Source organism: Lathamus discolor, chromosome 6 (genome assembly GCF_037157495.1).
Source record: "Lathamus discolor isolate bLatDis1 chromosome 6, bLatDis1.hap1, whole genome shotgun sequence".
NCBI lineage: Eukaryota > Metazoa > Chordata > Aves > Psittaciformes > Psittacidae > Lathamus > Lathamus discolor.
This window is the reverse complement of record NC_088889.1, coordinates 48,666,332-48,679,186: the sequence shown is the minus strand read 5'-3', so window position 1 is coordinate 48,679,186 and position 12,855 is coordinate 48,666,332. Positions and strand designations below refer to the sequence as shown.

The following is a 12,855-nucleotide window of genomic DNA, read 5'->3' as shown; positions in this document are numbered from 1 at the left end:
TTAAATATTTAATTTATTGCATTCCATTCTACATTACTTAGTATAGGCAGTATATCTTGATATGAAATCAGTCACAGCTATTACCTCTGTGCTAGCAAAACAACGATTTGCAATTAATTCAAACAGCTTTTGAATGCAGTGTACTCTACTTATGATTATTCAAAATCCATACCATTTATTTCCCAGTGTTACAGTTTTAATTTCATCTTCACTTCAAGTGTGCAAGTTTAGTGTGAAGTCACTGATGGTAAGCATCTTCAGCCAGTCGATGTGTAGATGACAGTGAAGAAACTATTACTGATCATTATTTGCAGTATTACTTGTTTGTTCTTGTAGTGGACAACAGCACTTTATAAATGGTATATCATTCAAGTACTTACTGTCCCTTCAGCAGAAAATATGCTGTACAACCATTTTCTCAGGGAACACCTAGAAGTTTCTTACTTGTCAGTAATTACTACTTTGCTCTTTTGTTAAACAGAATCTAGAAACTTGCTTTTCACCATGGAAGACAATGTTGCAATTTCCAGTTACATTGAACGATATTTCACTCTTGTTCATGTTTTGGGCGATATCTAGAATTGGAATTTGCCAGCCCTTCCTAGACTGGAATCTGATTACACATGGTCTGTTCTCAAAGAGTATTGAGTTGTTTTATATTCTTAAGGAACAATAGATTGGAAGTTGTGTATTATGTAATCTCTCTGTGCTCATTTGAAGGAAAGCACACAGAAAGCATTCATCTCCTATACTTAGCTATGCTTCTGCAAAATTTATGCTTCAGAACTTCAGAAAATACTGCACATGCTGTAAACTACCCAGTAATGCCGAAGCAACAGGTAGCAAGAACAGCAGCAGCAGATACTTAGCTTGCTTAGTGCAAAATGCTTTGTAGTGCAGCAAGTACATTCTCAGTATTCCAATAGGACAGAAATGTTTATAGTGCCTGGCTAACAACAACAACAGTAACAACAATACCAAATTCTTATATAATGATTCTTAATAGTACATTGCATGATGATTTTCAAAAGAGGTCTGGCTATTCTCATTCTACAAACAAAGAAGCTGAGGAACAAAAGATAAAAGTGATTTGCCAACACTGATTTAGAAATTCACTGGCATAAATAAAACCAATGTTAATATGATTTTGTTCCCACTACCTGGTATTACTCTGCCACTTACCCACCTGAAATGTTCTGAAAGTTGCTTGCATGAGAAACTCTCCTGCTCTATATAAAAGTATAAGCCATAGTCAGGGATTATAAAGTTAATTCAGGTGTCTATTTCTTTGCCTTCTGCTGCAAACTACAAATCTCCCTGAAAAATTAGTCTCAGGAAAATGTAGATTGCACTTCCAGGGATCAAAATTTATTTGTTGTTGCTAGCTGTGAACTAATACAGGGAAATGCAGAGTTCGTATTTCAGTAGTAATTAATTGTAATAGTAAAAGGTTATGAATGGAATTGAAGTCTGCAGGGGAATTTTTTCTTCTGTGTGTACATCTTTTCCTTGTTCCAACTACATCTGATGTCCAGGATGCTTTATTTTCTTTCATTTCTTCTTAGTGAAAAATGGCTGAGGTATTACTTGAAGCAGCCTACTTGACTTCTTGTTACTCTTTAAATTTTCTGAAAAGAAATATGATGAGCATGAGGAAGACAGCATACAAAAGTAGAGAATGAAAAAGAAGCACAAGGAATCAAAAGAGCAAAGGATAGAGAAGATAAGCATCCATCAAGAACCACAAAGAAAGAACTGATTTGCCAGAAGGAATTGATTTGCCTTTGCAGGGAGTTTATTAGAATTTGTGCTCTGTATTCCAAACTGGCCTTTCCCAGTCTCTCCCATGCTATTCTTCCTCAGTCACTCCTACAAGGAGTCTCATCTACTCACCCTCACAGCAGAAATCATCTTTAGTCCTTGCAGAACACTTGAGAAGTGTAAAAAAACCCCTCTGCCTAGCTGGTGTCTGTTGACAAGATATTGTCATGCTTCTCAGCTGCCTGGTGGTTATGTGAAGATGATTTCTATTCTGGAGACAGACCAGTAGTTGAGAAGAAGACAAGAGAGACTGATGGTCTAAGGAAACCCATGAACAGCACACGCTACATTTGCTTCAATATGGCAAATGCGGGAATTGATAGTAGGATGCAGACTGGGAGAAGCATGATCAGAAAAGGAAGAAAAAGAGCAAAAGAGCAGACACAGTTACACAGAAAGAACAGAGAAAAAGAATAATCTAGAGCTAGAAAAGATGAACAGGAAAGCTGATGAGAGGGAAAGCTGAAAAGTAAATGACTGAGAAAAAGGAACAGTTAGAGAAAGAAGCAAAGAGGATAACAGAAAGAAAACAGTGGGAAATACAGTCAGATATTTTTTCTTCCCTATAGAAAATACACTGCAAATATATGACTACAAAGTTAATATATTAAAAAAATTGTTTATATAGAGTACAAAATGGGCACTAAACTCTGGGGTGGAAGTGATGGGAATCAATAGGCATGTCGCGTTCCCTCAATGCAGCAAATCTGAATGCTGGATTTGGCAAGACAGGCTTTTTTTGTTCCCTGAATGATATTATGGTTGTATGTGCATAATAGGAAAATATATCAAGCATTTCTGTTCTGATTGCTTCACTATTTCTCCATTACTACAGTTTTCACAATACAATCACAAGAAACACAATACTCTTAGCACTAAGCCCAAGTAAAATATAATTTAGGTCTTTGGCACTATACGTATGTCACAGACAATTTAAAAATGCAGGAAATGAATTTGAAATGTAGAGTATAATAATCTAGGACTTTGTGCAAATTTGCTATTACCAACTAAATAATGTCATTATTTGTCTCCATTTCATGTGGGGTGCTGAAATAAATTATTTGAGCATGTACTAATTTATACCACCTCATAACCCACTGCTCTCTTTCAGTACCTCCAATTAAAAATAAACGGCTATTAAGAGAAAAAAAAGAGTGAAAAAGAACATAACAATGAGATATTAAAAATTATTAATGTACCAAATGGTATGTAGAGAGAGATGCAATGAGATTTTCAGTCAGATAAATGTGTTTTAGTGGAGATGTGCACATGAAGAGAGGATATCATAAACCAAAATACTTATTCTTCCAGGTCATGGAGATAACTTTAAGATCACCAGCTGGCAATTAGGACAGTGAGCTGCATGCAGCCTACCAGCCAGCTACAAAGAGAAGCACACGGGAGAATCATATCACAAAAAAATGTTGTTTGAACAAAAGCTTATTCAAACTTGTGTGATTTAGTAAAATAGAGAAGTACGTAGAGGAAGACCATAACAGCTTTAGTTTAAGGGACTGATTAATTCACACACCTAAGGATTATGTGTATAAATGTAAAGTAAGTGGCATTAATAAGCTAAGGGGCTCCAGTTTTGGTCATTCTTTGGCAGGCATAGATAGATAGCAGTGTTTAATCACTGACAAGAAAAGGAGACATAAAAAGGGGAACTGTGAATGTTAAGAAAGACTGTCTTTAGGTGCTTACTTGTTCCAGTTTGATATTTTGTAGAGATTTTGCAGAAACGCAGGATATCAGAAAGGATGCTAAGGCTAATCACAGCATGACATTGTGGAGAGTGCTATGAAACATGCCCGCATTCTACTTGAAACATGAGTCCAGACCTCATGCTAGAGGACACTGAAGACACACTATCTGGAGGTAACTTCATGCTCAGACATGGATTTTGGGAAAGCCTTACAGCACACCAGCAGAGGAGATGTGGGCCAACAGCCTGCAGCTTTCTTACCCCTTCCACCATCCTGTGTTTTATCTGATTTTGCAGTGAAGTTGCAATGGCTGCCATCAGGCAAAGGCCTTTCTAGAAGAAACCTGATGCTGAACCCAGGAAGGTGAGATGTGATCACAGCAGGAAAAGAGCAAAGCATACCTTCTAATAATATGAGAAGTGCTGATCTGTTGTTGGTACATATTCCTATTTGTGGATATAGGAATATTTGTTCCAAGGAACTCCCAGCTCATGAAATTTTGGCTTCTCTCATCTATAACTGAATTAGGAATAGCAATGGGGAAGCAAATCGGTATTGGAAAAACCATCATACCTGGAGTCTGTGTTTTCTTCTCCCTTTTGTTCTTTGTTGTACTCATCCTAAAAAAAAAAAAAAATAAAAATATGTAATTCACAAAAAAAAACCCAAACAAAAACCCACAATGCCATTGCCAAGAAACTCAGGAAAAAGCCTTAGCCTAGTAATATCTTTATGTACCAGGATCAGTATTAAATCGGTGCTATATGATACAGTAAGCCTTGTTTTGAAGTGCAGGCACACTAATACACAGAGATACTTGAATGGTACAGACTGTGCCTATATATAACAGCACTGAAGCACTGAACATTCATGTGCTTTTACTTTGTTCCTGTCTGTGTAGACCCAGTGTGTGGGAGGGTGGGCAGGGGGCTTTCAAAAGCCCCTGAACATCTGAGAAACTAAAGTCTAGATACTTGGAACCCCTATCCTCTATTCTTCGGGTTCCTAATCCATTAAAGCATTAGGAAAATCACAGTAATCCTGAAAAGTGTTGCAATAATGCATTTTCTGAAGTCAGAAAATATGACACGTTTTACTTTTCAAAGTTAGCAGCAGAAATTAAGTATATTAGATTCATTTTCCAAGCATACATACCTAGTTTTCCTCTTTTCTGAGTTTTTGCTCTTCTTTATATCCTGAGAAAGATTCATGTTCTTTGACTGCATGGTGATTTCCTGCCTTGCTGGTTCCAGGGTGTTGTAGAAGATTTCTCCTTTTATTCCACTCTCTTCTGTGGGTTCCACTGTACCTGAGAGAGGAACTTGGATGGAAGAGATTTGCTCAACAACAACTTCTTCCTCTGCTTTGAGGTTTGGCACATCTTGTGGGTCATCCCTCTTAAAGGCAAAAGGAAAGATTAACAGATATGAGCAACTGACATAAAAAAAACAAGAAAAAAAAGCTGTGCACAAGGCAGATGAGCACAGCTGGAACTTTGTGGTAATTTCCTATAGTCCCTTGTATACTGAATATTCTGCTATAAGGGGGTGTCAGAGAGACCATCCAAAGGAAATGTGATGTATTTATCTAGAAGAGACACTCCCATTTCTCCTACATTATCAGTTTGTTGGTGATTATTGGCCTACAGCTTTGCCTAGAGGTGACTATGCAGTCCACCATGGGAATAACAGGTCCAAAGCTTAACCTCTGAGGTTTGTTTGTGGCTTCACCTCCAAGTTCTCTGCTTCTGATTCATGTCCAGAATAATTTTATCTTCAGAGTATTCTCCTCTTTTTGCTCATATTCAGAAGCTGAGAAAAGATCTTTTCTTTCTGTTCTATCCAGATTTTGAAATTGGTCCTTACGAAAAATCTTTCTAAGCATCCTGCCTTTAAGTAGCTGAGGCAGAGATACTTGTCTCTCACATGCAAACAAGTCTCTAGCTAAACAGAAAGAGAGTAGGGAGGGTGTAATAATCCAAACTAAAAAAAACCCCAAAATTATCAGTAGAAAAGTCAATAGTGAATGACAGCCAACACCTCAAGGTGTTGAAACACTGATGAATATGACTGGGAACATGAGACATCTATTCTGCAAAGAAAAACTGAGATTCCAGGTCTGGGCCATGACTTTTGTCTACAGAATCACTAGTAATACCTGCTGTACATGCAGGAACTGACATTCATTTCAGGCCAGCTTATGTCCAGAAGTTGGAACAAGGGTCTAGTCTGACATCAGGTAAGAGAGAAAGCAGAAACCCCAGAAAAAAGGTGGCTATGTACAGATAGTTGAAGCAGGGAAATATAAATTAAGAAATTTGATAAATCCTATACTTACTTTCTTACAATCTATGCATTCTTGACATAATAGTATGGCTAAGTCTGTATGGTTTCAGAAAATCTAATCTGAATATGCTAGTTTTCCCCTAGATTGTTTTCAGTCATCTGTTTATCGCATCACTGATTTTTTCTTGAAAGAATCATCTCTCACGGTTTTCTTCTCTCTCAAAATGATATTTTTCTAATTCCATTGTAATTTTTCTGCTGCACATACACAAAGTTGTTCCTTGTCTCTGTACATGCAGCATTAAGCACTGGCCATGTGATTTTGTTTTTCTCTTCTCCCTGTGGACGTGGACATGGCTGTGATAGGCTGAGAGGTGAGCTGGCTTGAATGGAAACTAAAGACTCACCGATACCTGTGCTGACAAAATGTTTGCTTGAAACTTAGGGGAAACAGTGTTAGGTAATGTTGAGTAACATCATTAACCATCCAGTTGCTTCCCAAGTGTGACGCTAAGGTAACAGGTCCCTTCTGTATTACAGTTAAATTTCTGTATGTGATTTTCTGTTTAGGACCTGAAGCATTTTTGCTGACCCTCACTGTTCTCCTTGTTTCTCTCTTAACTACAGTGAGCAGCTGCCTTCTGCCTGCCTGCTGTAGCATTTCCCTTAAGAACTTTCTCTTTCTGTCCTTTGAATTGATCAAATGACTTTGCCCTCTTTGCTTAATTAGTTGTCAGTCCCTGCAGGGGTCTCAGCTGTGCTGTCTCTTTCCTTCTCTGCTTTTTTCAGTGGGTTGTAGAATTCAGTCAAAAAGAACTATTTAAAAACATATCCCCAACTATGAGGGAAAGCTGAACACCAAACAATAAGTAGTATGCTATTTACTGATTCACAAAAATTTAAGAGGGCTGTGGTGCACCTAGCATCCTCGCTCCCATTGCCCTGAAATTCTGCAGGAAGTTTACAAGCCAGCTATTTTGATAAACAGAGCTGTGGCTCCTTCAAAGCACTCAAAAAATTAGACCTGAGAGATAGTTCAGAATATGAGCACAAGCAATACTTTCTGGTTGGTCAGCTTGAAATTTTGGTATCTGTTTGCTGGAGACTGACCTTTTCTGATGGGTCATTTGAGCTGGGGACTTCCTTGGGACACGTGTCAAAATCCTTGGATTTTACATTTACTTCAGTATTGCTGATGTCTTCAGGGGGTTTTAGGAGAGAGATGAGCTGCAGCCACAGGTGGAATAGGTATTGTTGCTGGTCTGATGGGGCACAGAGCTCTAGATAATAGGAGCGGCCATTTACTAATTTCAACATGAGATGATGATTATCTGTGCTGTGGACAGAGAGTTCCACAAACTTCAAGGGGAAGAGCCTGTAAAAAAAGGGGGAAACCCATCATTAAACACAATGGAAATTTCTCTCAAAGAAGATATTGTGTCTGTCAGCCCTACAGGTAGAGTAAGACTGAAAGCGATAAATTGGAATAGAAATGACCCACTGAGTGGATTTGGACACTCTTCTTCTAAATGCCCCTAGCTAATTGTGGAAGAAATGCTGCGCAGCAGTGTGCAGAATGAAGGTAAAGGAAGTTGGCATCTCTACAATGTCTTTATTCCATTACCTTATTCCATTGCAAACCTGTACCCCTAGTCTTCCTACCATCTTTCAGCTTCTGATATATTTAGAAAGTATTAAGTACTTGTAATCATCAAGCTATCTATACACATGTGGGTAGCATTGGCCTAGAATTATGACTGGAGTGGGGCCTGAATATTTGTACTTAAGAGTTTCTCCTAGCTTTATAATGTTGTGCTGGAACAAAGCCAGTGCAAGTATGATGTCTGTTAATAAACCAACCTTTAAAAGAAGGAAAATGTTGTATGAAAATGGGAAGTACATTCATATCTCTTATTCATTCTTCAAAGAAATACTTAACACTTCTCGGTGCTAACTCACCTGGTAAGTGCTAGCTGTTTCATGGGGAATGGCGGCTCTGAATGTTTTTGGAAGTTTTTCATACTTTCCTGTGGGAGCATGGACACCTCACATGCTACCAGCATTGCCTCAGGCATTAGTGAAGTGGGATTGGCAGAACAGATGCCGATAATCACACAGCTGGGTTGGTTATGGATGGAAATTGTTTCCCCTCTTCGGTTAACCTGAACAACAACAACAAAAAAGCCCCATCAACACTGACATTTGCTGTATGATCTCTCAGAGAATATGCTATCAATACATTTAATGGTGTTTTGGTTTGGGGGCCCTAGAGCTTATGTATTGGATTGGTGAGGATAGAGGAGAAATTGGAATAATGAAACAGGAATGCATGTGAATGAAAACAAAGGAAAAGTTGAAAAATTATTAAAGGAGGACTGGAAATCACTGGCTGTTATGTAGTCCTAATAATTTGGTATCTGATTGCTGTGGTCAGAAACCTCTTGAATACCATTATCTGTTACTGTACACATGATGGAAGAGGCACTGTTCACAGTCTTTGTCAGCAATACTGTGGTATTAATGAGACCTGGCTATGAGCCAGGGTCCTGCTAAACACTGTACAAACACAGGAAGGAAAGTGATCCCAGGTAATTTATGTGTAAGACTTGAAATTACAAAAAGAAAAATGAGAAAATACAAGGAGATAAGAATACGTTGATAAATGTGATCAAATCACATTTGATGTACCATTGTCAGGATCTGGTTTTGATGGCCAGAGAAAAAGCGTGTCCTGAAAAGAAATCTGCGGGAGGATAGTGCATTAAATTAGTTTATATCTGGTAGAATCTCCTCCCATGTGTGAGAGACAGTATGTAAAAATGATCAAAGGCTTTTTTTTAGTTCCTTCTATTTTAATGTAAATGAGTCAGTGATAGAGCTGTTTTCTGGAGTTGATTGGTTAGGGCAACTGCTTCCTTGATAGCGAATGAGGTCTGATAAATAGGGGAGGGATAAATCATAAAGTACCTTGAAAATGGGGACTCATAACTAATTAATATTCTGTATGTGTATCAACAATGCAAGACTGAATTTATCAAGGCAACACTGAAGGATGTTGCAATTATCACAAAGTGAAGTAATGAAACCCTATGAAATCAGAGCTGAGCTACATCATGTAAATAGAATTCAGGTATTTTAGACTCACTGTGAATGCAGTATTGTAGGAGTGTAGACTGTTGCCACATTCTTGCAGGGTTCTTTGGCCAGTGCTTAGGGTAAGTGACAGGCAGGATAGTGATATTGCATGCAAGGATACTACAAGATGCAATTGAGGGGCAGATACCTGGGAAAGGCTAGCTGCCATGTAGGTTAGGTTTAACTGATGTTGGTAGCTGAAAACATTAATGAGATAGCATAGAACCAGGAATTTGCTAGAACAGTCCTAGCTGGTGCCAGTCCTAGCTGCTGCTACAGGAAGGAGTGAACTGCTGACAAGGAAGGGTGAAAACATCATTCTGTCTTCCTTCTCTAATGTGCAGCATTGCTGTCAATAGGTTTCTGGACTATTGCCTTTAAAGTATGAGCAGAATGAGTCTCTAGGAGAGGGGAAACATATCCATGTGTGTGTAGTGGACAGAAAGTAAGAACAGTGAGAACAAATGAATGAGGAATACTTGTTGGGCTGAGAGAGGGGGGAAAAAAGAAAAAAGGTAATAACTGCAAGCAATTTTGTCTTGAGCACACCAAATAATTTAATTTGAATGACTTTTTACCTGGACAAACTTGCTTTCTAAGATGGGAGCAGAGATAAAAGGAGCATATTCTCCTTGGCTAAGAAGTTTCTGGAGATCACCCGTAATGGATGCCTGACTTGAACTGATGGTCTTTAAATCAAACTTGCTATTCATTTTGCCTCTCTACAAAACAAAAATAAAATTACAAGTTAAAGGGAACAGAGATCAAAAGGCTTAATTGTCACACCCTCCCCCCAAACATAATCCTTTCTGATGGGCTTTATTATAGTAGCAAAGAGCAGAATCTCACCCCCTCAAACACCCATTTTTAAGAATGTGCAATCTCAGGTGCAAAAGGAAACTTAGTAAGGCTTTCTTACAGCTCTTGGCTCTTTCATTATTTAAGGAAAAGGGCCAGTGACTCTATAAACACTAGCTTACATATGCTATTCTATACTTCATTATATACTGCTCGTTTACAAGTAATTTTATATATTTTTGTCACTGTTAAGATAACTTTTACATTTGCAAATAACAGTAGAAACCCTCAAGCTGTTCTCAGTGCTAGATAGTGATGTCTGTATTTGCACCTCTTGGATCACATGTTTTTGACAGGAGTCAAGAAGAGGGCAGGACTACAGAGATGTTCTGAAGCAGAAATTCTCCAGCAGCTGACCAGGCTGACACAAAAGCTGGAGAATAACTAATATAATATTGATTGACTCATTGAGGGGAAAAAATAATATTCAAGGCTACTCATTAATTAAATTTTGTACTTCTTAATTAAACAGCTAATTTCTATTAACCTAAAGAGATACAGAAGTCAAATTATTTGTTCAGTAAGTGGCAGAATACCAAGAATAGAAATACCCTGCTACCAGGCTTTTTTTTTTTTTAATAGATGTAGTAGACTTCTGCTCCCAATTATTTTCACTTACATTACTTTTTACTTTATTTTACTTAGATCAATCCATTTCTTACACAGACAAGTACGTCTAAGAAAAGAAAAGCACTAGTCCCTTCTGCAGAGCCTGATGGAATTTTCCCAGCACTAGAAACCAATGATTGGCAGCAGCATCATGCACAGGTTTGATGATATTGTTTACCTGCTTGAGTTTCTTTAAAAAGTAGTGACATGAAGAGAAGTAGTGTGTGAATCTGTGCACATGAGGCAGCAAGCGTTGTTACAGGCAGGTGGGGTAGTTTGGAAGAACTTAGCCCCATCACTGCTGACATCACAATACATCACCTGGTTGAGCTCTCATCAATCTCGCAGCAATTTCATTTCTTGGTTGCATCAGGGCATAGGGGTAACAGATAGCATAGATTCACCTGTAACAGAAGAACACCAAGAGCATGACAACATCAGAGGTTTTTGCACAGGTATTATCCATGCTGCACAGGCTGCCAGGGAACACAGCATGGTCTGCTCCATGAGGGATGAGCTGGGAGCCAAGGGTGACCTCATCAGAGGCACTGCCTTGAACAGTCAGGGCATAGTCCTCCAACCCTGAAGAATTCAAAGTGAATGGGCTGAGCAGGATGGTGGTAATAGGTTCTACTAACAGACACAGACAAGACAAGACACAGAACCTGATCTGGAGTCCATCCTGAGGCTCTGTTCCAGGAATCCAGTCAGTAGTAGCAGGAAGCAGGACTGGAGCCAAAACTGTGATAAATGTCCAAGGAAATCCACAGGAATCAGAGGTGACAATAGATACACATATAGCCTTTTATAAGAACTACATGCCCAAGCCAGGGCTTATGTGTAGTTCCCAGAACCATAAGCAAGGGGTGTGGGGTGGACCCACCCACCAGATGAAGCTGGTCAGGGCAGTTAGGGCCTATTGGTGCACTCAGGGCCCTGGCCTGAGTGTTAATGAGCCAATTTAAAATGACACTTGTGGTTGTGTGTCTTGCTCTGGTTTGTAAAGTTTATCTTCTCTACATGCATTCTTTTACTGAAGTAACCTTTTAGATCACCCAGGTAATATCATAATCAACCTGTGATATTAACGCCTCCTTTTCACCTTATGTGATACCACTGCTGCTTCCCTAACTCAGCCTGGTGTTTGGACAGGGTTCAGGCCATGACTGAGCACCAGGCTAGTTGAATCAGAATCAATATTGCAAAATGGGGATTATGTTGCCTGACAGTTTGAAGAATTGTTGTGCAATCTCCTTTGCAGGTACACAGCCTCCTTGGGGTAGGTATACATACTCCCTTGCTTCAGTAGGGCCCACCATAGAACAGCTTCTGGACTGTCTAATACTACTGTGCACTGACATAGCAATCTCCACTAGAAATGCTTTGTGTTCTCTTCACTATTCAAGACAACCCTGAGCCAGCATGGAAAACAGTGGTGCTTTTCTTTCCCAGCTTGGTATCAGCTGTGAAATATACATGGCCAGAGAAGGATAAATAGCATTGCTTTAGCAAAACCACCACCACCAAGCCCTTTTCAACACTGAATTCCCTTTCCATCTCTAGCCAATGGAAATATAATTACAATCACCACCATGAGTGAGCAACTGAGCTGGAGGAGTCTGACTCCAATGAAGTCACAGCTCTTGCCTGAACTATTGAAGGTGCAAGTCTGTCTACCTACCCCATACACACATACACTCAGCCCGTGTGTGCTGTAAGTGTAGTATGCGGATACCAGAGGAAAGACAGTCTGAACTAAGACACACTTAGGAAGCAGTAGAGCCCCAAAGACTGTGTTTTTCGTGGGGAATGAGGTAAATCCAGTAGCCTCATAGAAGTGAGACTGCTGCAGCAACATGCCCCCAGGTGCAACCAACAATAAGGCTGAGCATGTATTCCCTCACAGGACATACAACACAAACTCGCACACACAACATGTATACAGCACTCGCACAACACAGCACCAATGGCCTTATCCCATTCCCCTCTCTGGCTGATCAGGTTGAAGGAATGGTTAGTGGAAAATACAGAAATGTATATACAATGTCTATCCCTCCAGCATCTGGGCTCAGGTGCTCAGTCTGTCCAGTATCTGGCCCCTAGATCCCAGCCTCCCCAGCTGGCACCAGGATATAGGAACCCCAGAGGCTGTAACTCCACTCCTTTTGCTGATACAGACCCCTCACTCGAACACACATATACAAAAGCACATATACACACCACAGCCTCTGCAGTGGCCAGCTTTGGACACAGAGTTCACCCTGTAGCTGATCCTGGATCCTTGGTCTTCCTAGGTCTCTCTCCCCCTCAGGAGACACCTATATACACACAAACACACACACAAATGACTCTCATGTGACCCACAGACCCCATGGTGTCTCCAGCAGCTGTCTGGGTCTCCCCAGTTCCCACCAGTAGCTAACTCCCCCCATGGTCTTGCC

General features: G+C 39.8%; 1 protein-coding gene across 8 annotated transcripts; it reads right to left on the bottom strand.

Moving 5' to 3' along the window:
* Positions 1-1,346: 1,346 nt before the first annotated feature.
* GARIN2 (golgi associated RAB2 interactor family member 2) lies at positions 1,347-12,855 on the bottom strand. Of its 8 annotated transcripts, XM_065685479.1 has the most exons (11): positions 12,827-12,855; positions 12,635-12,732; positions 11,080-11,155; positions 10,593-10,818; positions 9,526-9,669; positions 7,772-7,974; positions 6,923-7,187; positions 4,683-4,924; positions 4,101-4,147; positions 3,929-3,973; positions 1,347-1,628 (listed from the first exon to the last, which is right to left on the bottom strand). In XM_065685479.1, the coding sequence occupies exons 5-11, from the start codon at positions 9,658-9,660 to the stop codon at positions 1,552-1,554; spliced, it is 1,014 nt and encodes a 337-aa protein (XP_065541551.1). In that variant the 5' UTR covers positions 9,661-9,669; positions 10,593-10,818; positions 11,080-11,155; positions 12,635-12,732; positions 12,827-12,855; the 3' UTR covers positions 1,347-1,551. The 8 variants fall into 8 exon arrangements, with proteins under 8 accessions (XP_065541551.1, XP_065541553.1, XP_065541552.1 ...); XM_065685481.1 differs by lacking the exon at positions 11,080-11,155; XM_065685480.1 differs by lacking the exons at positions 12,635-12,732; positions 12,827-12,855 and having other exon boundaries at positions 10,593-10,644; positions 10,736-10,818; positions 11,080-11,221.